Here is a 25,975-nt window from a genome sequence, read left to right as displayed (position 1 = left end):
TGGCCGGTTAAGAATCACCCGTTGGAAGGAAGGTTTAACGGTAGGTTAACAGTTAGGGTTTGGGTTAGGGTGTAGGACTAATGCCTAATGTGGCGATTGGCGAATCGGAATGGCGATGCGTCGGAATAGCAGGCTTCGAAATGCCGTCGGAATAGGACGGCTCGATTGTTTTGTTTCGCCTCTTCCTTCACAGGTCAGGCAGTGCTGATATTCTGCATGTTGGCTCACTGGAAACACTCTGCTATTAGTGCTATACACAGTTCTTTGAACTGGAAACACTGCTATTAGTGCTATACACAGTTCTGGAAACACTCTGCTATTAGTGCTATACACAGTTCTGGAAACACTCTGCTATTAGTGCACAGTTCTGGAAACACTCTGCTATTAGTGCTATACACAGTTCTTTGAGGGGGTTAAAAATGTCCCCTTACAGGTGTGTAACTCTGGAACCAAATGGACCTGTTCCATGTGTGCACTCAGTTATGGAGGTCCTTGAAATAAAAATAAAAGAAATTGAGAAACACTGCTACACTAAATTAGCCTGGCTCCAGCCGCAGAATCGCTAGCCACACCCATTAAAGAATAAGTTCTGGCAAAGTGAAACGAAATGAAAATCCAGGCTGAGTGTCAGGCTAACACATTTAGTGAGGCTAACACTAAATGGAACAGAGCCTTAAATAGTATAATTGGTAGGATTGGAAGAAAGAAAAGACGCCCAATGTCTTTCAATATGGCTGCTGTATAGGGTAAGTGATTTTCTTTGGTGTTAAAAAGCTCTATATTGTGATAGTACTCATTGCTATAGAGTTTGTTCAGTAACAGGAGTCTCCATGTCTCCCAATTTAATCCAATCAGGATAGAGAACGCAGTCAGGATACAGATTAAACAAGTGAATTGTAAGTGATGACACAAATAAATGAGCAAACAACATTGGAACTGGAAATGGCTACTCTCTCTCCTGATGAGATTTTGTCACATACCTGGAAAATGGATTTTCTGTTTATTAAAGAGCTGGAGAGACAGGGAGAACCCTGTTACTGAACACACACTCTATAGCAACGATTACTATCGGCCACTATATTATAGTGATTTAACCTTTTAACTAAATACTTTTAGTTTTAACCAACGGATAATACCTTATACTTTAAATGAATGTTTGAGTGTTATTATTATTATTATTATTATTATTATTTACCAGTTTAGGCAGGGCAACATAGGACAGGATGGACATGGAGATGACCACACACGCCGTTATAAAATATCCAAACGCTGCATCCTGCATTGCTGAACCACCTGGGAAGGAATGAAGACATTAATGAAAGGATCCATTGGCCAGTTGTGAGTCTGCATTGTGCATTTTTGTAAATCGTGAAAATCGTGAATTGGGTTGATACACACCTGTGCAGGTGTTCAGGCTTATACAGTTTTATTAACGACTCTAAAATATGAACCACTCAAACCCCAGCATCCGTATTATGTGGAATACCATCGCAGACCGACAAGCTCTCAAACGCGTCACAAATGCTATGCGTTGTGAGCTTGTCGATTGGCTATTTTCTGTGAAGACAGCTAAGACAAGTAGGCTTTATAGCCCCGACTCTGATCAACAACGTAGGCCTATGGTTTAGGTGTTTAAAAAAAGTAAAGTCAAAGTCTTATGCAGGCTCAGCTCCAGAATGAAATGACTGAGGGGGCAGTTGAAAATGGCAAGGGGGCACATCTCATTTTTATATAGAAAAATAAATATGTAGATAAAACTTCAAACTGAGGGGGCCGAATTTGCAACTGAGATTGCCAGGGCCCCTCTGGCACCCCTGTGGCGCCAGGGCCTGGTCTTATAAACGTACTTGCGAGGGCACAGATCATGGCGAAGGCTGCGAAGGTGCCGGCGAGGCCCTGCCCACTCATGATGGGCGTGGTGTAGGAGGCTGGCAGTAACCCGGCCATGCCAAACAGACTGCCCTGCAGGATGGCCCCGAACGCTGCACGCACGCACGCACGCACGCACGCACGCACGCACGCACGCACGCACGCACGCACGCACGCACACACACACACACACACACACACACACACACACACACACACACACACACACACACACACACACACACACACATGTGAGGACACACACTTTTGTGATTTTTGGCATAAAATGATTTATTTTAAACAATGAGCCTATAAAGCTGAAAAATAGCTGATCTACAATCTAGATCAAAATAACTATTTTCTGATGGTCGTCTATTTTCAGGTTGTCGGTGACAAAATTTCAGCCAATCATGAGAGAGTACCCATTTATCAGCTTTATTTGTGCAAAACATGGCGACTCTGTCCGTCTGTCCATCCGTCCGTCCTGATTGTCCTCCAAAGAGCACTTTTTCTATAGTTTAATCTGTAGCCTGATTGAGTTCTGATTGGATAAAATTGGTACCGACTTGAAAATGCATTTTCTGTTTCATGAAGAGCTGGAGAGACATGACTTCTGAATAAACAACAATGAGTATAGGCCTAATTGACAGAGCCAGTCGCAGGTTTCTGATTTAATTTCCATATTAATGTCCATTAATGTATGGAATGAATATGCTAATAAAAACATATTTAAAGGTAAAAGTACTCGATATGCAGAATATCGTATTTCACAAGTTTCCAAATGTATTAAAATCCCTTAAAAATAGCAAACCCACAAGTGCAAGAGCTTGTCTATCGGCTATTTTCAAATAAGTGTATAGGGCTGAAGTGATAAATGTGATAAATGAACTAGTAGGCCTAACTAAATTAATTAAAGCCCTAAACAAAATTGAAAACATTAATTGAAAACACAAAATGAAATGATAATAAAGAATTAATAATCTTTGGTATTTACCACAATAGTGATATATATGTGTAGAATTATTTGGAATTGCGTATCAGTTCGCCGTCGACTTACAGTTGATGATGACGATTTTCACCATGGTAACAGTGAAGAAGGGGAGGGGCTCCATGTCCACTTTGACCAAGATGGCAGTCACCATGAAGACCAGCATGATGATCAGCAGGCTGCCAGCCACGCGCAGCTTCTGAGGGATCCTATTGGACGAGACATCCAGTAGTGTCACAAAAAATGGGACCTTTGCTTTGTCCAGCCCTGCTACGGTCCATGTTCCACCTAATAGGCCCTATATACTGTATGCATAGCCAAATTGGAAGGAAATTGGGCCCCTTCCTTATAATTCCTTCAGAAGAGATGAAGAACCATTTAAGTCCATAATAATTATCCATCATTTATAAATTATGGATAAGGGGTCAGGTCAGATTTGGGGGGAGGGGTCAGGATAAATTATGGACTTACTTAAATGGTTCTTTGTCTCTTAAAAGGCGCTAGTCTGGGCTGGGCATAAGGCATTCTGTTCAAACAGAGTCAGGTTGCTGATTTTGTGCAGCATGCTGGCTTACTATTGAAACACTCTGCTACACCAGTGGGTTTCAAAGTGTACAAATGTAATCAAATGGACCCATAAGGCTCAATTTATACACTCTCAGAATTACAAACTTCTAAAGTGTGCTATTTTTATCAAAGCTATCAGCTTTGATTTTTGGCACTCAACTAAGTATATATCAGGCGAAAGTAACTCCAACTCCAATGCCTAAACCTAATCTTTAAATGTTCAGGCTTAATCCCAACATATATCCTTTCCTAATTGTAAGCCCATAGCTCTATAGAAATGTATTTGTTTTAGCCATTTCTCTTATGAGGTAATGAGGACCAGGAAAATGGTCCACACTGTTTTTCTCAAATTGTATTATATTTGTGGTTGTGGAGACATTTGGCCCTCACAAGTATGGAATGGAAATACAAGCACAGTACACACACACACACACACACACACACACACACACACACACACACACACACACACACACACGCGCACACACACGCACACACACACACACACACACACACGCACACACACACACACACACACACACACACACACGCACGTACGCACGCAAGCACGCACGCACGTACACACACAGACACACACAGACAGACAGAGACTCACAGTGTGTGCAGGAAGCTGTTCAGACAGGTGAACATCAGTAAAGGAACCATGGCACACAGCGTCATCACGTTGTTGAACTTGGCTTCCAGAACGCTGCGCGTGTCACCGCCTCTCTCTGTCTCATTGGCCGCCAAGCTGGCCAATGAGGGGTCCTTCAGACGGCTGGTGAAGTACTGGACAGACAGACAGACAGACAGACAGACAGACAGACAGACAGACAGACAGACAGACAGACAGACAGACAGACAGACAGACAGACAGACAGCTATTATATCTATTATCCATAATAAGTAGGCTACGTGAGCTTGTAGATCTGGTTATCATTAGATACTGTACCTACCATTCCAGCGGTCATGAAGAAGTTCCATGGCAGCAAAGTTCCTAATCCCAGCATGAAGAAGACCAGCCACACACCATTATACCTACACACGCACACACACAGACACACACACACACACACACAACACGCACGCACGCACGCACGCACGCACGCACGCACGCACGCACACACACACACACACACGCAAACCACGCAAACCACGCAAACAATCACACCAATGGTACACACACACTGTATATTATGTATGTAAAGAGTATAAACAGATTTCTATATATAAACATATATTAAAGCGCACTGACTTGTCTCTGGGAGCTGTGGTCGCCATGGTTACAACACACCCCTCCTTCACAGATCAACAGGTACTCTGAAAATAAAAAACAACATGACTGGTACTGCATGCGTGCGTGCGTGCGTGCGTGCGTGCGTGCGTGCGTGCGTGCGTGCGTGCGTGCGTGCGTGCGTGCGTGCGTGCGACAAGTGAGTGAGAGAGAGCAGAAGGTAGAGTATGAGAAGTGGAGAGAGAAGAGATCTTCATAACAAGGTTAAGACACTGCCGGAACATTGCATTAAATCACTGCTTCTCAAACATTTTCATGTCAAGGATCCCCAAATTGAAAATGTAGTTTGGCTACAGACCCCCATCTGAAAAGAGTTTGTGCCATGCAGGGACCACCAGAAGAGAAGATTTGAGTAAAATAAATATACATACTGTATATAAAAACATTACCAGTATTCACAGTTTCTCAAAAATAGCAGATACAAGCTCACAGCGTGTCCCAAAGTGACATGTTGTACATCATGCCTCCCTGACTCTGCGATGGAGAAAGTTCATGCGGGGTCGATCAGCTCTATAGAAGCAACCCACAGACCTCAACGCATTTCAATGTGACAATTTAAAATGTCTGTCCCCCTCTGTAATTTATTTGTTTAGCTCTCTGTGACATTATTTCAACTAACATATCGTCACTGTTGGGTGCAGGAAACCTTGTATGTTCAAAACTGTTACTTCTCAGGACAACATTTATTCTGTTGCAATGGATACAATTTTTACGTTTTTATTTAGTTACAATAGTACTTTTCATTGGTTAAATATTTATACAACCCACACACACACTTTCCACTTTCACTTAAATAGTGTCAAAAGTAGAAAATACGTTTATTGGATATTTTTGCTACTTTTGTGCGCCACTGCATTATGACAAAGTAAGGCATTAATCCATGAAAGAAATATTAATAACGGAGTGCAAAACATACTCTCTCCCCATGCCTTCGGCCTGGTGGAGACAATAATAAAAACATAAAGTTGATATATGGAGATATGAGGTTTCTGCCCGACAACAGTATATTCAGTATAGTAGGGATGTATCGATACTAAGTACTTATGCATATAGTTAGGAATTAGACATTTTAAGAAGAAAAGATAAAAGATTAGGCACATTTTCCATTCAATATCGCTAATCGAAATGTGTGTATTCTCTGTGTTCATGTCAAGGCGTGGGTTTGTCCATATGTGTTCAAATACAATGTCCATGTATTGCCAGAAAATCTCTGTGTTTACTTATTGATATCCATAATAACAAATGTTTCCCTTTAAAAAAAACTGCACTACCAACACGATTCTTTGCGAAATAGTTACTGTATCGTTGAATCGGATATATCATATCTCGTTACATCCCTATTCAGTAGTATAGGCTACTCACAGTCAGCAGGGAACAGCATCAGTCCAACCGAATGTTGAACATAACATCACTGTGTGTGTTTATATCATACTGACACCTACCTCCCTGCAACTCCTCCCTGTGTGTGTGTGTGTGTGTGTGTGTGTGTGTGTGTGTGTGTGTGTGTGTGTGTGTGTGTGTGTGTGTGTGTGTGTGTGTGTGTGTGTGTGTGTGTGTGTGTGTGTGTGTGTGTGTGTGTGTGTGTGTGTGTGTAGACTGTGCATGTGCGTGTGTCTGCACATGGCTGATAGTGAAAAGCTGTTGGTATCACTGGTGCCAACTTTGCCACCTCTCTCTCTCTCTCTCTCTCTGGTTTACTGTAGGCTATTCATCTTGCAGAGGTCAGAATCTGTATCAGTCGGTGAGATAAACAAAACAGAATAATTTATAGTGCGTGCATGTACAGTACCACTAAGTACAAGGCAGCAGGGCTGAGAAAAGTGTGCAAACTATTCACCTAATCTATCCATCCATCCCTCCCTACATCCCTCCATCCATGCACTCACACAGTTCTACACGATATTAGTTGCTAAGAAGTACTGTACATTTATATACGAGTATACTGCACTTAAGTACATTTTTCCCAGCATCTGTACTTCACTAGAACAGGGGTTTTCAACTGATTGTGAACGAGGAACCACACAATCCGGTGCACTCCCCCCTCTTGAGATTCTAACTTCCTTTTTCTGTTGAATTTCTTGACCTCCAACTTGTCCGTAAATGACTACATGGACGGTCATAGGTCACCGGATCATTCAGTACACAGTTTATCAACTAGTGGAAAGAAAATGTAAAAAGAATATCAACAAATCCTACATTACTAAATGAATGGTCAGGGACCACATGTATGCAATACTTCCACCAGTGGTCCACAGACCACCTGTTGAAAACCCCTGCACTAGAACAATTGTTTTCACCAGTACATTTCAAAGACAGATATTACACTTTTGACTACACTACATTGCTATGATGGTTGTCGTTATTCAAATGTGACATGCTGTGTTCCTCACAGGAGAAGTTGCTCTGGTTAAGACACTCTGTTAAATCAGTGGTTCTCAAACATTTTCATTTCTAGGAACCCCAAATTTATATGGATTTGGCACCGGACTCCCATTTGAAAAGATTTTGTCCGTGTGGACCACTGGTGGTCCCTGGCCATGCATTTAGTTCACAGGAAAGTATGGTATTTGTTGTCAGTGGAAAGTCGGATGTCAAGAATTAACTTCCACAGAAAAGGGAGTTTAAATCTCAAGGGAAACTGTACCGGATTGCCTGGTTAAATCACCATTATAATCAACGTCACAATCTATGTCATGTGACGTCTGCTCGCTCAGTCATACATAAATTGCACTGAACAGAATCACAAATTTAATCTGGAAGGTTAATTTCCCCCCACACCACGCACATGTGTGCGTGTGCGTCCAGAATTCCACATGCACTCTAAAAAACACTCCCCATAGCAGCAGCCTCAACACGTTGCATGCTACATGACCTTCTACAACCCAGTTCTACAACCCAGACGGTGAAAAAGTGACCCATAAAGTGTTCTCAGACCATCAAAACAGACCACTCTCTGTGTCACTTTATTTCGCCATGTCACTTTTTAATTGTTTTTATTGCCTAATTTTGTAAGTAAAATAGTATTTCTTTGCATCCAAAAGAGCCTCAGTGTTCCTTTTTGTCAGTGTGTGAGCTATGGTTGTACACTCTCTGAGTTACTTTAACATTGGGGATTTTACTGGGTAGTTACGGACCGGTCTACAACACACGCACGCACGCACGCACGCACGCACGCACGCAGGCAGGCAGGCAGGCAGGCAGGCAGGCAGGCAGGCAGGCACGCACGCACGCACGCACGCACGCACGCACGCACACACACTGTCTGTACTGTTACTAGCCTATACTGACTGAGTTAATTTAGTTTGACATATGTAAGTCATTTCACTTGGTACTAGCCTATAGATTTTGAGTGTGATTGAAATGCAGCACAAGCATCCAGCAAAGCTTCTCTGGATGAATAAAGCTTCCAAATATCAGTAATAATTGGTGTCCCCATTTTGGCAACTGTGTACTATAGTGTGTATAGTGATTAGATGCCTCAATCTCCCAAACACAACCACAACAAACATTTCCCTCCCGTGGTAGTTATTGGTAATGACCTCATCAATCGTGCATTATGAAAGACTTTCAGTGGCAGACTTAAGGATCATGGTTGGCCCGTTTCAACAGTTCATTTGGGGCTCCCCCACATCCTTGGGGCTGCGGCTGAATAATTAAATTAGTGTGTGTCGACGAGGGGCTAATTTTAATTGAAAATGGTGAGAGTGGTCCTCAAAGTGGGGTCCAGGGACCCCCAGGGGTCCAGGGGGTGCCCCAGCTAAATGATTGGTAGGTCTGTACAAATGTGTACAAATGGAACCAAATAGACCTTTTCGGGTCCATTTCACTCTCATAGTTATATGGGTTCCGTGGCCAACTGGCCATAATGTATAAATTGTGGCTTCCTTGAAAAAAAGAGAAAAAAAGGGTTTGAGAATCACTGTCTTAGTCCACCCACCTCTGACTATACTTTCAAACTAAGGCTGGCATATCAAGGTGCCAAAAGTGTTTCCCACGGTCAGTGTTGGGCAATATTACTTAATATGTTTACTTTACTTATACTCCTTAGAAAAAGTAATAATATTACATTACTTATTAATTGGAATCAAGAGTAATATAGTTACATATTACTTTATATTACTTTTCAACCGGGCCCCTTCTACCCTCAAAAGAACACAATCTGTTTAGCCAGCTCCTTTTGCAACTGAATCCAATTAATTGGAATAAGAAGTCTCCAATCAGCCAAACTGAATAATTGCAGGATACAGGCACGTGCAGAGGGGGGGGGGGGGGGGGGGGGGGGGGGGGGGGGGCTAGGGGGGCTGGAGCACCTGCCCTTTTGCAGAAAGTGCCCTTTGCCCTTTTTTGCAGAAAGGGCACCCCCCCATAAGGGCATGTGTGTGTGTGTGGTGTGTGTGTGTGTGTGTGTGTGTGTGTGTGTGTGTGTGTGTGTGTGTGTGTGTGTGTGTGTGTGTGTGTGTGTGTGTGTGTGTGTGGGGGGGGGGGTGATGTGGGGGGCCAATAAGGGCTTATGTGGGGGGCCAATAAGGGCTTGTGTGGGGGGCAAACAAGGGCTTATTTGGGGGGCAAATAAGGGCTTATATGGGGGCCAATAAGGGCTTGTGTGTGTGGGGGGGGGGGGGCAATAAGGGCTTGTGTGGGGGGGCAATAAGGGCGTGTGGGGGGGGGGGGGGGGGGCAAATAAGGGCTTGTGTGGGGGGCAAATAAGGGCTTATGTGGGGGGGGGGGGGGCTTATGTGGGGGGCCAATTAGGGCTTGTGTGGGGGCAAATAAGGGCTTATGTGTGGGGGGCCAATAAGGGCTTGTGTGGGGGGCCAATAAGGGCTTGTGTGGGGGGCCAATAAGTGCCATTGGCATTTGACAAGTAATGATAATTCCACCATCATAATGAATTATCTTTTAATCTGCCATCAGTCAGTTTTAGTTTCAGACTAATGAGAACATATTGCTTATTTTACTGTCCAATGACATGAAATGGCACAAGGGACGGACTCCACAAAAAGACCACCCCCAAACATCGGCGTGCGCTACGCGCACCCACACATATGCCCTTTTCTGGAGTTTGAGCCCCTGCCCCCTCAGTGCTCTCTGCACGGCCCTGGCAGGATATTTAAAAAAAATAGTCAACAGTCTCTCATCAGTCTTTTTCTGCTATATTCCACATTTGGAATTCAACATCAACGATCTGAACTGCACACACATGGATGCAGCATCTCAAAACGGACAGTATATATTGTATACATAAATAATAAATAATAAAGAATAAAATAAAGCAACAGTCTCTGACCTTTTTGAGGCAGCCTAGTCTCTCAAGACAGACTGTTCATCCAATTGTTTTGAATATTAATATTAAGAAGAAGAGTCACCAATCAGCCAAAAAGGCTATAAAATAATAAAGCAGCAATCTCTCTCTACCTTTTAAATGAAATGTTTTCAAACGGCAGCCAACAAAACAAAAACAAAATAGTAATATGTAATATGTGCTATTTTTTACAAAGTAAATAGTAATAATATTACTGTTTTGGCAGAGTAATAACTTACTTTACTCGTTACTGGGAAAAGTAATAATATTACAGTAATAATATGTAACTCATTACTGCCCAACAATCCCACCACAGACATCTGTATATGAACCCTGCTGCTGCAACAACAAGCCTGGCATAGGCATACCCTGGAGAACCATAACACACACTATAACACCCAGCTCTATTGTCTCTAATCAGCTCCAACTCTCACTCCCTGCTTCACACAAAGAGAGCAGATGATGAGGACTTCATCCTGTCTACCAGGGTGGACAAAGTACTCCGCGTATACATACTTCTATAGTCAAACTGCAAGTGAAAGTGAAATTTGTACTTGAGTTGAAGGACTGTTGCTTTTAAAGATTTAAAAAGCGGGATTATTAAAAATATTGTAACAACCCGTTACAATATGCTCAAGTATTCAAACAAACGACCAAGCCCATTTTCTTTGCTGTATGTTGATGTTTAAATAAAAAAAAGAATAATCGGACTGAGGGAAAAATATGATTTGAAATGGGACAATGAAGAAATCAAATATTTGGGAATAAATGTGACGAAAGACCCTTCAAAGTTGAGGCAAGCTAATTATGGTCCCATATCGATGAAGATAAAATCTGATTTGCATAGATGGAACCTAATCCCCTTCCTAAGTCTGAACTCAAGAATAAGTTCAGTTAAGATGAACATTCTTCCCCGTTTACTTTACATCTTTAGAAATCTCCCAGTAGAAGTGGATGATAAACAATTCAGAGAATGGGATAAATGGATTTCTAGGTTCATATGGCAAGGGAAAAAACCAAGAATTAAATATAGCACCCTACAACTGAGAAAGGACAAAGGGGGCATGGCTCTTCCCTGTTTAAGAAATTACTATTATGCTGCGCAGATAACTCCTCTGCTATACTGGAGTAACAGGGGGTATAAAGCTAGGTGGAAGGAGTTGGAGCTTGGTCTCGTTGCTGATTTCCCTCTGCAGGCTGTAATAGGTGACAAGGGTTTGGCGGATCGATTAGAGAGGGTCAATAATCCATGGATAAGCCATACGTTAACTGTGTGGCAAAAGGTTGTGAGATCATGTGGTTTAAAAAAAATGTTGAAACTTTTCAGATGGTGTGCCTTCGATACAGATTTTGCCCCAAATAGAGGCGACATAAGATTTAAGTCATGGATAGAGAAAGATGTCACAACTTACATGTCATTTATACAAAGAAGTGAAATCGATAGTTTCAGATCAATACAGGTCAAACATGGTTTGGAACAGGCTGACTTTTACAGATATCTCCAGGTGCGTCACTATATCAATCAAGAATGTAAATTCAAAGAGTTTTCTGCAGTTGAATCGGAGTTCTTTTTCATACTGAAGTCAGCCCTTACAGTGGAGCCAAGTAAATCCATCTCTGAGTTATATAGTGCCATTTCAGGTGCTAAAAATGAAAGCACGTTGTACATCAAAGAGAGATGGGAGAGGGATGCAGGAATTGTACTCTCAGAGGAAGTATGGGGAGGGATCTGGGAGTTCCAGTCTACCTCAACCTGTTCTATGGACTGGAGAGAGCATTGTTGGAAAAATATTATTAGATATTTTAAGACCCCGTATCAGGAAAAATACAAAGGTGATGATAGGCTGTGCTGGAGGCAGTGTGGGGCAAAGAAAGCCAACCACTTTCACATTTTCTGGGGGTGCCCCAAGTTGAGGGTGTTTTGGAACAATATTCACAAATCACTGTGTTCAGTATTTAATACTCCAATACCTTTTAACTTCACAACCTTGTACCTGGGCCACATTGAATGTCTTAACCAGTCGAGATACACAAAGCTACTGCAGGTGCTCTTGGCAGCCAGCAAAAAGTCAATAACAAGAAGATGGCTAACCCCAATCACACCCACAATGGACGATTGGCACGGAATAGTCCTGGATATTTTTTAAATGGAAAAATTAACATACATGCTAAGAACTAGACTAGACAATTTCTACCAAATTTGGAACAACTGGATAGTACACATTGCCCCTCTGAGAGCTGACTTTGTGTGATCTCACTGGCCCTAATAGCCTGCTTTATGATCGTTGTAGAAAATGTTTAAGACACCCTTCCTCCTCTCATGGTCGAAATCCAAAGTTGTTTTGTTTTTGTCCCCCTCAGCAATATTGTAAATACTTTCGTTTCTTGATTGTTGTTTTTTTTTGTCTTTTTCTTTTGTCTGTCTTACTCTTTTTGTCTGCCTACTCTTTCTTCTTTTTCTCCTTCTGAAATGTACACTCTGAAGCAATATTGCCCTTTGCCAAGTGTTGACCTGATGCCATATGTAGTCCTGAAGAAAGCAAGGACACAGAGACACTGGAGATGGAGTCACTTGGAGGGGGGAGGGAGGGAAGAGGGGTGAAAAAAAAATCCTGGGAACTGCACTTGTGTCCTATGTATGCATAGAAATGATGTTTTTGTACTGCTTTTTCCAAATAAAATAAATATTGTAAAAAAAAAAAAAAAAAAAAAGAATAATCAAAATACTTCTTAAACCGAATTCAAACGTCTAAAATTGTGAATATACAAGCTTAAAATGTGTCACGATGCACAAAAATGAATACTTAAAGTACAGATGCAAATATAAAATAAAAATAGTCTTGTAAATGTAATTTGTTATGGTACAACACTGTCTGGCGCCACCCTGGACGCCCCTAATCAGCACCAGCCACTAAACATACAATTATAAATACATCAACGCACATATGCGAGACAATGCCCAGCGGGCTAACGGCATCCATTTCCCTGGTTTGTTACTTTTAATCATTTCATCGAAGACGAACAGAGGAACTCCTGGGCAGACTTGACGTTGTGGGACACAGCTCTTCCTACAGTACATCAGGGGTCTTTAACAGGGGGTCCGGGACCGCTAGGGGGACCTCTGCGTTACTTTTTGGCCACATGTTTTTGTAATAGCAACATAATAAAGGTACCATTTGCTGAAAATAGCAGCTCTACAAGCTCACAACACATCACGCTGCGATGCATTGTGAGCTTATAGATTGGTTATTTTCGGTGAAAAGGTTCGGCGTAGACTCTAGAGGGAAAGCAGACCAAGTACAGAGCAATCAGTTTTGTCCAAAATTATGCACATTAACATAAATCCAGCAATGATGAATGTTGCAAATCTAAGAAGAAATATGAAAACATTTAATCTGCAAGACAATTTTATACAGTATGTAGTGAGGGCCGTGGTCCCTGCTTCATCTCTCTCTCAGCTAAGGGGTCCTTCCTTTGCCAGAGAAACACAACAAACATCTGTCTCAGTGGGTCTGGGAAGGTGAAAGTTCATGCTCGGCATCAGTGGTGGACAAAGTACTCAACTAGAAAACTGGTTCCCAAACACAGGAATTAAATATTTCAAATGACCGCCACCCCCCATTTCTATTTTATTTTATACATTTACAACAAACAAACAATTTTTTTCTATTCCTAGATCAGTGGTTCTCAAACGTTTTTAATTTCAAGGACCTCCATAACAAAAAGAAACGCATCGCAACATGTTTTGAGCTTATAGATTGGCTATTTTCACTATATGAAATAGGTCTGAAGTACTAATTTCATTCCTGAAAATGTAGACAGTAATCACCCAAATCTATGTATACAAGTGCCTTCCTCCCAGAAGCCAGCTAGAGGAAATGATCTGTGATGGAGAAATTTCATGCAGGGTCGATCAGCTCTATAGAAGCAATTACCCACAAACCTCAATGCATTTCAATGTGACAATTTTAAAATGTCTGTCCAACTCTGTTATTTATGTGTTTAGCTCTCTGTGATATATTTCAATAAACATATCGTCGCTGTCCGTTGGAAACCTTGTATGTCCAAAGCTGTCTCTTTTCAGGAAATGGAAGAAAAAAAATAACCTGTTTTGTGTGCTCCAAATGGATACAATATAGTTGTAAAATTCAGTTGTTTATACTTTTCATTGGTTTAATATTTTAAAAAAACGACAGACAGACTTAAACCCTCTCACTTGCACCATCTTTGGAGATACAAGGTTTCCAAAAAAATAGCAAAAGTAGCAGATCTACAAGCTTGATACGTGTCACTTCACGTTTCGATTTTGCAGATCTGCTACTATTGAGGTGACGTGTGACGCTGTGTGATCACTGAGTAGGGTCTATTGAGGGTATGTGTGACGCTGTGTGATCACTGAGTAGGGTGTTGATTTACGGACAAAACACAAAAAGTTAAAATATGGAGATGTGAGGTTTTTTCCCGGCAGCGAGATTCATCTGGGGAATATTATCTACTGTAACCCCTTCCTGTCAGAGCTAATTGCACAACTTCTCAGGCTGTAAATTACACCTCTGTAACGTTCTGCGATGCAGAATCATCATCAACATTTATAATTACATTATGGCCAGATGTTTAATGTTTGTTTGTTTGTTTTCTTTACTGAGACAGACCGTGGGAAAGATGAGAGCAACTGAGCGAGACATTGTAAGTAAGTAAGTAAGTAAGTAAGTAAGTAAGTAAGTAAGTATAGTCACAAAGTGCTTCACAACAATAAAAGCAAAACATGTCAATAGTAACAAAAGTAATATTAATAATAAGAATAAAAATAAGAATAAAGCAAAGAAAAAGAAAACAGAAAAAAGTAGGAAAGCTGAGAGGGAGACAGTGCAGGACAGACAAACAGTAGGACAACTGAGAGGGAGACATGAGTGTAGGAGAGACAGACAGTAGGACAGCTGAGAGGGAGACAGTGTAGGAGAGACAGACAGTAGGACAGCTGAGAGGGAGACAGTGCAGGATAGACAGACAGTAGGACAGCTGAGAGGGAGACAGTGCAGGAGAGACAGACAGTAGGATAGCTGAGAGGGAGACAGTGTAGGAGAGACAGACAGCTGAGATGAAGACAGTGTAGAATCACGTAGAATCTAATTCTGCCTTGTACATTTTTGTATCGCGCATAGTTAATGAGATAATTTGCATATTAGACACATTAGCTGAAATAAAGATATATTAAATACATGAATGTATAATATGGCAATAGGTTGACAGTAATATCTTTAGGGCACAAAATATTCATATTTTATCAAATATAATATATATTTATGTGAAATTAGGTTTTAAGGTGATATGAATGTATAATATGGCAATAGGTTGACAGTAATATCTTTAGGGCACAAAATATTCATATTTTATCAAATATAATTAAATTCAATATTATGTGAAATTAGGTTTTAAGGTGAGATTAGAAGATCAATTTATGCAAACGAGGTCATTCTTTAAATGTATTGTTAATGTATGAATTATTCTTTAGATGAACATGCACATCAAAGCAGACATTAGAGTGGGGAAAGGCACATACACATCATGTGTCTTCAAAGGTGAAAGGTTGGGTGTGCGTCTCCTTTGCAATGTCATCAATATCAATCTGCTCTTTTAAATGTTATTTCTGTCTACATCTGCCGTGCTGAGAATGCAGAGAAAACGGGAAATGAAAAGTGGAAGGGCCGACATGCTGACGTATGGAATGATCATTTAAGCCACACAACACTGTTCGACACCACAGCAGAGCCAAACACAGATTGAATTCACTCATATCAATATTCATAATATTTGTTCAGTGTTATTTCTGTCTATTCTGCTGTGCTGAGAAAGGGGAAATGAAAAGTGGCAGCTGACATAATGCATAGGCCTACATTCAAAACCACGCAACAGCGTTAAAGACCACAGCAGAACCAAACGCAAACTGCATTTTCCCATAGCCAAACATCACATGAAATGTAATGATGAAAGGTTGAAATCAAACATCAAATGATTTACAGTAGATACAATAGCCACATCTTCTTGGCACTATATGATCACAAAATAACTGAAAAGCAACAGAATGTTGAACTACAGCAGTGGTTCACCAAAGTTTTCAAGGACCCCAAATGAATATGTTTGACTGTGGACTAGCTGTGGATCTAGTTTGGCTCTGTAGAAATGTTACTCAAACTACCGTGAGGTTTGTGCAGACGAGTTTGTTGTCTGCACAACAAACTTGTTTAGACAAGTTGTTTCGACGTGATAAACATGGATTACCTCAATGTGATAAACATGGAAATACTGTAGCATGCCAGGGCAGGAATTTCATTAACAATATGCCCAGAGAAATTGGCCTATAGTTTTTGGGGAGATAAATAGCTCTTTGTATTTATTTATGCCATAGTACATACAAATAAAATAATCCATAATCCCTAAATATAATTATTTCCATGGACTATAAATCATTGTTTTATTTGATGGCCTTGCAGGTGCCCTGGCATTTGAACTTTGTGGCCTTGAAACAGTGCGGTGCCTCTATCTCTATCTTTTTCACATCAAGGGCCATTATTTATTAGACATTTGAGCCACGGACCACCATTAGATTAGCCTGGTAAACCCGTCCCCCTTGAAAACATTTTCGCAGAATTAATGAAATGCTTTCAAGAGGGAGGGGTTTACCAGCTAGGCTACCATTTCATGACATTTAGCCTCAGAAAAACATTAAACCAAATGTACCTGTTAACCCATTCAGGACGGGAACCCCTTTGGTGTTTTGACCCTTCTGGACGGGAACCCCTTTGGTGTTTTGACCCTTCTGGACGGGAACCCCTTTGGTGTTTTGACCCTTCTGGACGGGAACCCCTTTGGTGTTTTGACCCTTCTGGACGGGAAGCCCTTTTGGGTTATATAGCAGCACAACATTTTTGTAATATTTGAATATATATTTTAAGTTTTTCAGAAAACTTAGGTCAAGATTTAGATGGCGTTTTTAGAATTGGCCTCAGTCGATCGGCAGCACAAATAATATGCGAGTAGGGCAAACAAATTGTCAGCGACGTCCCTGGCATTATGGTTAGCAGCTGGATGAGATTAACATTTCCATCATTATTTATTTCTATGTTGTTGTCCACACCCTTTTAACCATTTCAACCTGGTGTCCCGAGCAAAACAATTATAAAATGTTGAAAAATGTTCACATATTTTTGAACGTGTAAAATGAGTATATGGCCTGTTTTAGCCATAATACATTGTTTATCATTCATTAATGGTACCGGTAATTGTCAGTCAGTTCTTTGTATACGGTATTTCAGTAACATGCTTTGTATGTACTGCAATGTAATTTATTCATCATATCTGATACTGTATATGTTGTTGTTTTTTTTTTAAAGTTGTCCAATATAACAAAGCAAAAACACAATTAATCACTATTAATTGTATGACAGTTAATCGTCAAAATGTCATGATCATAACAGCCTAGCTGGCTCAGTCCATACTTTCTTACCTGGCTGTGGTCTATGGTTCATCCAAGCCAGAGCCTTTACAGTCTGTCAGTGTATTCCCTGCTGTTAATATTAGAGGACTGCAGCAGTAGAAGACTAAGGTAATATGAGTGTAGTAAACATCTGCAGAAACGTTTCACTCACAAAAAAATGTGACGTTGTTCTGTTAGCAGCCAGAAAGCAAACACTCTGGAACAGAAGGAACATTGTGTGTCCAGACGGACAGTAGCTGCCAACAGATTTTGTGCTTGAGCCAAAAAAGTATAAGTGAAGAGTTGGACATCATGTTGCATCGTGATGTCTTATGAGCTTGTAGATCACCTTGTTTTTCATATCCAAAGTATAAAACAGGGAATATGAATATGTCACTCACTCACTCACTCACTCGCTCGCTCACTCACTCGCTCACTCACTCACTCACTCACTCACTCACTCACTTACTCACTCACTCACTCACTCTAACTGCCCAACCTGACCACTTGGGCAGTAATTAGCTGGGTGAATCTGAAAACTGAATTTCTCCCACGGAATTATTATTGTTATTAGTCTTACAAACTAGGCCGGCCAGTCAGTAAGTCAGTCAGTCAGTCAGTCAGTCAGTCAGTCAGTCAGTCAGTCAGTCACTTCATTACACATAATTTACTACTTATTCACAATTTCACAGTGACTCACATAAATGTCAGGTTTCCATTGAAGTCTTCTTGTCTTGTCTCCTAGTATTTAGTGCTGCGTGTCTCTTGTCTCTTTGACAAACTGAACAGTAGTAACTTCACCTCGTGGTCACTTTCCCTGCCACCCCCCTTTCTTGCATAATATATTATCTGTGGGCTTCCCTACATTTATAGACACAAGTCACGTTTTTCTCTTCTCCTTTCAGTGTCAGTTTGAGTCACACAAACCTTAACCAACAAGGAAGGAGTTCTGTTATCACTGTCAGACAGAAAACTCCATATTTCACCTTTTTATGTTCTTTCACAGACGAAAAAACAGTCTAAGTCCAAATTTCATTCTGACCCCTCCACGAAAAGGCCTCGTTGTCCTGACCCCTTATCTATCATTTATACATTATGGATCAATAGTGTGGACTTAGACTGTTATTCGTCTGTGGTATTCATTATTAAGAGCTTATCATACTTGGTCGCATGACAGTGTCACACAAAAGTAGCTCACAACGTGTCGCAAGCTTGTAGAGTTGTTTTTTGCTTATTTTTGCTATTTTTCAAAATTACATTCCCAAAATAGGGGCACTTAAAGTGAGGTTTAAAGGAGAGATGTATTTTTCAGTATTGCAAGTGGGCCCCAAAATCAATGGCAAAACACTAGATTGTAATGATAACATAACATTAATATTAACATTAATACAATAAAAATTGAACGTTGGTTACCTTAATCCAGGCCAGAACGCAATCAATTGATTGATCATTAAAATAAACAGAAGATGTATGCATGCGGCCCATGCACCATCTGACCATGTAAGATTTTCAAGTGGGCCATGATCCAGAAAAGGTTAGTAAACACTGATTTGGGTTAACTCTTCAGAATTGGTTGGTTGTCGTGAGTCCAAACTACTCCTATTTCAGCCATTTCTGGAGAAGCATGTCGGCTAAATAAATAAATAACATTATTTGATAATTGATAATGTTTGACAACACTAGCATAGAAAACGGTGTCCTGCTCTTCTCTCAGAAATAACACAAAAATCGGATAGATCTACTACTTTAGCTATTTTTTTATTTGAATCCTGAATAGTAACAGTTTTGGACGTATGAGGTTTCCACCCGACAGAGACGATTATTGTTATAGTTCATGTAGTTACCGTATTAAACAGAGATTCTTGCATAACTCGGTGCGTAGTGGTGAACATGGCATGAACACAAGGAAATGATTAACTGCACTGATAAAGAAATATTGATGAGAGCCATGAGAATGAATGATCTGATGCAACCAAACGTTGACTGGACTGCACAGATTAAATGCAACCCCAAAGACTAATCATCAATTTTTAGAAATCATGTAGGCCTACATTATTAGTGCAGTATGTAGCTGACAGTGAGCCAGTAGGCAATGTTTCTGGTGATCAATGCTACTAGACCAGTGCTTTTCAACCTTTTTCATATCAAGGCCCACTATTTATGCTGCGTTTGAGCCACGGACCACTGTAAGGGTCCATTTGGTTACCAACTCTCCATCATTTATCTGGGGACCACCAGGAACCTCCTCAAGGACCACTGGTGGTCCCTGGACCACTGGTTGAAAACCACTGTACTGGACTATAAATATAATGATTGATCAGTGCTACTAGAATGAATGGTTCAGGCTGTTGCAACCACACTGTTCCAATTGGCTTCTGACCACAAGACGATCATTATCAATGCAATTATTGATAAGAGATTTCAGAAATGGCTTCCTTGTTGACATCAACTGCACTTGATGGTGCCAGTTTTCAAACCTATAATCAAATCCAAATGAACACTTAATTTCTCTGGTCAAAGGTCATGGTTCTGTATGGAGACTATTAAATGTATATGGCAACCATATAGTTAATAGTTATAACTAGAGGGCTGACTGCCCAGCTTTTAATTTCAATGAAAGTTGCTAAGTGGTGTTTGAAGCACCCGGAAGTACGCTCTATACTTGATGGGTACCAAATTTAGGTGCCCAAATGAGGAAATGCTAGCTAGCATGCACGCACCTGAATCGGTTCATGAACGAGAACTCTGTTTAAAACCCCAACTGCACACATTTATTACATAAGTAAAAGTATCAATACTGTAATTTCGAAATACTCCGTTATAAGTAAAAGCCTGGAATTCAAAATGAAATTGAGTAAAAGTACAAAACTATTGGCATCAATGTGTTAAAATCTAGCCTACCTAACTTTTGGACATGTCATCATTGTAGGCAAAAATGTTTAATTCATTATCTATTAGTATTTAACATTTTCAATGTAAATGTAATAAATGTAAAGAAGAAAAGTGAAAATGAAAATCTACAAGCTCACCATTATGTCACATCATAATGTGTTGTGAGTTTGTATGGCTGCTTTTTCTACCATGAATCCAGGGGTGCCTTGAGATTCTAACTTGCACATATTGGTCACAAAAACCTCACCAAGCACTGGTTTTTAGACCCCCATCTGCTCTGCTGGTGTTGAAATCCTCTCCACTGTCTCCCCGTCTGTCAACCAAACCCATTGTCCCCCCTGCTATTGTGGCCCTGTCATTGCAAAAAAACACTTGGGGGGGATATCTATCGATTTTTGTCTCTCACAGCACAAACTTTCTCCTTGTGACTTGTACGGTTGCAACATTTCACCTCTGTTTTGTTGAACTGTTGTGCAAACAACCTAACCGACCATAGTGATGACAGGTCTGGTCTGCTGTGTCTACCTGTGTCCTGCCATTCATTCTAACTCACTGCTGCTGTATGTGGTGGTGTTGTACTTGTAACACTCTGGCACACCACGCACGCACGCACGCACGCACACACACAATCCCTGCAGACAACGAGTGTTCCAAATGTAACATTTGTAACCTCTCAGAGTTACATTCATGGTAATGTTAGAGCAGTCTAATGAAAATGTTATAACATAACATAACATTTCATAACAGAGAGAGAGAGAGAGAGAGAGAGAGAGAGAGAGAGAGAGACTCACCTGTCAGTCCGTCCGTCAGTCAGTCAGGCTGTGTGTCCTGATGAGTCTGAACTCGCTGAGGTCCAAAGATCCGTTTGTTGTGAGCTTATCAGTGGAATGCAATTCACTGCATCATCAGGCCAGGAGGAGTGGTGAGAGAGGAATAGACCCCCCCCCCCCCACCCCCACCCCCACACACCCTGTTATCTCTCAGCCCTGCTTTTTAACCACAGCCCCCCACCACCACCACCACTATGCACCACACATGCATACACACACACTGGCACACATGCACTCACATAGGATGAACAGATCCAAACTGTTCATTTGAGGGACAAGTATATCGCTTGTGTGGGACAAGTGGGACGGGGGGCGGGACGGGTACTGGGTTAGCAACTTATTACTAAAGTTGCTATTAAATGCCTTGATGTCATATTCCACCAAAGACCTAATATTGCCTATCATTTTGCTATTAAATCCCTCTGGTGTCTCACATTTTGTTTTAAAATGCTAATTTTGGTCATGGGTCGTATGGCTGTCTTGGTGTTGTAGCCTAGGAGGGGATATTTCTCATGTTATTTTAACAGGCTTAAAAACACATCTTCCTGGAAAATTCAATTTTCAATTAAATTCAAATTTCAATTCAAAGGAGCTTTATTGGCATGAGATAACATACATTTATATTGCCAAAGCAAGTGTCACAATACAATAAAAACAGTTGAAAATGGGGAAAGTGCATACAGTTGGAGGGGGTACAGCATTTTGTAGATGGAGCTATGTCACATTGCATCGTTATATACATGTTAAAACAGGGTATAAAGCTTTTTGGATTCATTAGACCTTCTTTTGTCGAACAGTTCACAAACCTTGCTGCTGTGTTCACACAATCATGTGTGTGTGACACATGCAGACACACACACACACACACGCCACACGCACGTGCACAGCTGCACACGCACGCGCGCACACACACACACACACACACACACACACACACACACACACACACACACACACACACACACACACACACACACACACACACACACACACACACACACACACACACACACACAGCACCCATGTGATAGTGCTGTGCAGAGTTGCACATCCAATATCTACCCTCCTGACTCCAACTAGCTACAATTATGCTTTTGTTTATAGATGTAGAAAAATCAAATCATGTGGATCTTCCGCACGTCAAAATTGAATGAAAGTATTTGTTATTGATAGTATTTCCTCCTGTATGCCTCTGGCCCTCTGCTACACCCCTCCACCCCTAAAGCACATGGCACTCCATCAGTTTACACACATTTACACTCAAATTACCACATGGGATGTTTTTTATATATTTCTTAAATAACGAGTGTTCCAATGGATCCAATTTATTATTATTTTGTCACAAGCTTGTTCTAATACTTTGGTGATTGGCTCAATCTTTATAAAACCCACAGACACACTTAACCAAAACAACAACAGTTGAGATAGAAACGGCTTGGTATGTGCATCATATGTGATTACAAAAATAAAATAATTGAACAAAACTTCTTTTGCTTGTTTTCTTTTCAACATTTGCCATGAATACTGTGAAATGTGTGTTTGGTAGAGCATTTATTTAATAACTTCAAATAACTTCTATTGGGAAGCCTGTTTATTTCCCTATAAGCTAAGGAACATGCAGTGGATGAGCAGCGCAGCTGAGTATGTGGGTTTTGTGCCCATGAAAAAAGGGACAAATCTTCTCTTCTACTACCCCATGCATGTACCCCGTGGTACTCATGGTACCTGTAGGTATTCTCTTCTACTACCCCATGCATGTACCCCGTGGTACTCATGGTACCTGTAGGTATAGGGGTAATTAGTTCACACCAGATTTACCTCAGACGAAGGTTAATGCAGATTTAGATTGCCTCATATTAAGAACTGTGTTAAAAAAATAAACAAATCGATATGAAGGATCGACTGAAGGTGGAAATGTACAACTATAAACGTTAGAAAGTAGTCAAACACCACACAGACTGTATTTCCAGGCTGCTGCCCGTCGCACAGAACATACCCAGCGCTTGTTGTCTTGATGGAGTGTGACGTATTTTAGTAGCGACATTGATTTCAGACCCGGAAGTGTAGTTTTAAGACTTTCCAAGCAGAATTAAAATGTATCCAGAAACAGGCTGTATCAAATGTTAATGTTACGTCTCGCTCCCCATCGACTCCACATCTATGTGCTGTGAGTGTTCTGTGCCCGTCAGCGCCACCTGAGGCTTCGTACACACATAAAGAACAAATGTTCTGTGCTCTGCCTGTGTTTCATGGCCGCCTCAATGCTTTTCCAATGGAAGTCACGTGGTTTGACCAAACACTTGTGTTTGATTGGGGGGAGGGGGACAAGTGTTTGGTCAAACCACGTGACTTCCATTGGAAAAGCATTGAGGCGGCCATGAAACACGGACAGCACAGAGCATGTTCGTCTGATATGTGTGTACAGGGCCTGAGGGACGCAGAGCACTCCACAGCACACCTCAGCACAGGTGTTTCCCAGCTCCAATCTCCACTCCTGTTCGGCATCAGCAATCAGCTCCAGAGGCTACAAAAGCCATGCCTGCCTGCTGCTCGGCGCCAGTTCGTCTCCAGTCTACGGTTGGTAAAGTTAGACAGCCAGACTTAGGCCCTCAGTGTTTAGAGTTAGACAGTTAAAAGTCACGCCATTACTGTGCCTTGTTCTCTTCTCTGTGGACCTGCCATTGACTCACCTTCTCTTCTCCTCTCCAGCGTTTCCCGGACCCGAGCTCTGTGGAGCAGCCTACGGACCCCTGCACCTCCTTTCCCCCCCCCCGTGTTTGTGAATAAAGATCCGCCCGGGTGGGTCACACCGAGTCATAACAGTTAATGAATATCATTGGCTCTGCATAACAATGCAGAGCCACCCCTTCCCCCTGACAGAAAATCCGGGATGATTTGTTGTTGTTTTTGGAACACAGTTCTTATATGAGACGATCTATTAAAGCCCAAACCGCACCAATGATTTGCCATGAAACTCCTTGCAACATGCAACTACTTACAACTATACTTGCAACCACGTTATCCCCAATGGCAGTTGCAAGGAGTTGCATTGGTGCGGTAGATCTTAAAACTGTTTTGTTGCAAGGAGTTGCGACTATACAGGTCCATCTCAATGAATTCGAATATTGTGTAAAACACCAGCAGATAACACAGCCTAAATCATCACTGTGTTTTGTCATGTCCAGACTCAGTCTGATATTTTACAGCAATGTGTGCCTCTGTACATTGACAAGCTTTATGTTGATGCTGATCTTCCTTTTCCAGCAGCGTGTGTTGAGACTCTGGACATGACAAAACACAGTGATGATTTAGGCCATGTTATCTGCTATGGTGTTGATCCACTGACAGTGAAAACTTAACAATGGTTTCAACACAGCCATCTTTTTAGAGTACATTGTGCTTCAGTATGTTGACAAGCTTCATGGAGATGCTAATTTTCCTTTCCAGCTCGATTTGGCATCTGCCCACAGAGCCAAAACTACTAGTAACTGGTGTACTGACCATGGTATTACTGTGCTTAACTGACCAGCCAACTGGCCTGACCTGAACCCCACAGAAAATCTAGGTTGTATTGTCAAGAGGAACGAGACATAAGACTGAACAATACAAATTAATTTACGGCTGTTATCAAAGCAAACCTGGGCTTCAATAACACCTCAACAGTGCCACAGGCACCTCCATGCCACGCCCCATTGATGAAATAATTTGTTCAAAAGTAGCCCAGACCAAGTATTAACTGCATACATTAATATACTTTTCAGATGGTCGACATTTCTCGTTTAAAAAAAACGTAAAATATTCTAATTCATTGAGATTGGATTTTTTGAGTTTCATGAGCTGTACGCCATAATCATCAAGATTAAAATAAAAAAGGGTTTTAAATACTTCACTTTATGCACAATGAATTGAGAATATATGAAAGTTTCATTTTCTGAATTATGTAACAGAAGAAAACGGGATTTGAACCGCCGACCCAGGGATCATTGGACGACCTGCTCTACCTCCTGAGCCACAGCCGCCCCTTACATCGACAAAATTCAATGAACATACATGCAGCACACCTAAATGATTTCACAGGTTGTTCAATAAACAAACACAATAATGATATAACAGGCCGTTAGGGTCACATAGGTTGATTGGCTGTGCAGACACAGGAAGTATAGAACACACTCCTCCCTTCCTCACAGAAGAATGGAGCCAGTCCACTTGTGTTTTTATTTTTCCATTAATTTAACCCCGCCCCCTACTCTCTCTCATGTCTCCATACCTCTCTGCCCTTCACTTCCTCCACATCTCCTTCTATCACTCTTATCATGCTCTGTCTGTCTGTCTGTCTGTCTGTCTGTCTGTCTGTGTCATGCACCACGCACGCACGCACGCACGCACGCACGGTCGCACGCACGCACGCACGCACGCACGCACGCACGCACGCAGGCAGGCAGGCAGGCAGGCAGGCAGGCAGGCAGGCAGACAGACAGACAGACAGACAGACAGACAGACAGACAGACAGACAGACAGACAGACAGACTATAGTCATTGGTTTAGACATGGGTTAAGGTTAGGTTTAGGTGTGCTGCCCCGTGGGAGGTTAGGTTTAGGGTGAGGGTTTGAGATGGTTTCTAAACCAAAAACTGTCTAAACTAAGTACTGCACCCCAGCTTGCATGGGGAGGGAGGACACCATATCTTATGAGGATGTGAGGAGCGATGACCTTGACCGTCGACATTAAGAGCCGTCCAGGCCCGGGTTATGAACCATC

General features: G+C 41.5%; 1 protein-coding gene across 2 annotated transcripts in view; it reads right to left on the bottom strand.

Annotated features, from left to right (window-relative positions):
- The window catches only part of LOC306921072 (equilibrative nucleoside transporter 1-like), a 29,397-nt gene extending 8,124 nt beyond the window's left edge, over nt 1–21,273 (bottom strand). Inside the window, exons 1-7 of one of the 2 annotated variants that reach the window (XM_079498166.1) lie at nt 21,178–21,273; nt 4,680–4,744; nt 4,381–4,462; nt 4,041–4,213; nt 2,927–3,066; nt 1,848–1,982; nt 1,196–1,293 (exon numbers count right to left, since the gene is read on the bottom strand). In XM_079498166.1, the coding sequence (XP_079354292.1) occupies nt 1,196–1,293; nt 1,848–1,982; nt 2,927–3,066; nt 4,041–4,213; nt 4,381–4,462; nt 4,680–4,705 (654 nt within the window). In that variant the 5' untranslated portion in view covers nt 4,706–4,744; nt 21,178–21,273. Of the gene's footprint in view, nt 1–1,195; nt 1,294–1,847; nt 1,983–2,926; nt 3,067–4,040; nt 4,214–4,380; nt 4,463–4,679; nt 4,745–17,524; nt 17,656–21,177 lie in introns of those variants that run through there. The other variant, XM_079498167.1, reaches the window with a different exon arrangement.
- Nucleotides 21,274–25,975: the final 4,702 nt, after the last annotated feature.

The sequence above is a fragment of the Electrona antarctica genome (genome assembly GCF_951216825.1).
Source record: "Electrona antarctica genome assembly, chromosome: 4".
Taxonomy (NCBI): domain Eukaryota; kingdom Metazoa; phylum Chordata; class Actinopteri; order Myctophiformes; family Myctophidae; genus Electrona; species Electrona antarctica.
The sequence above is the reverse complement of the archived record's forward strand: the minus strand, read 5'-3'. Positions and strand labels throughout refer to the sequence as shown.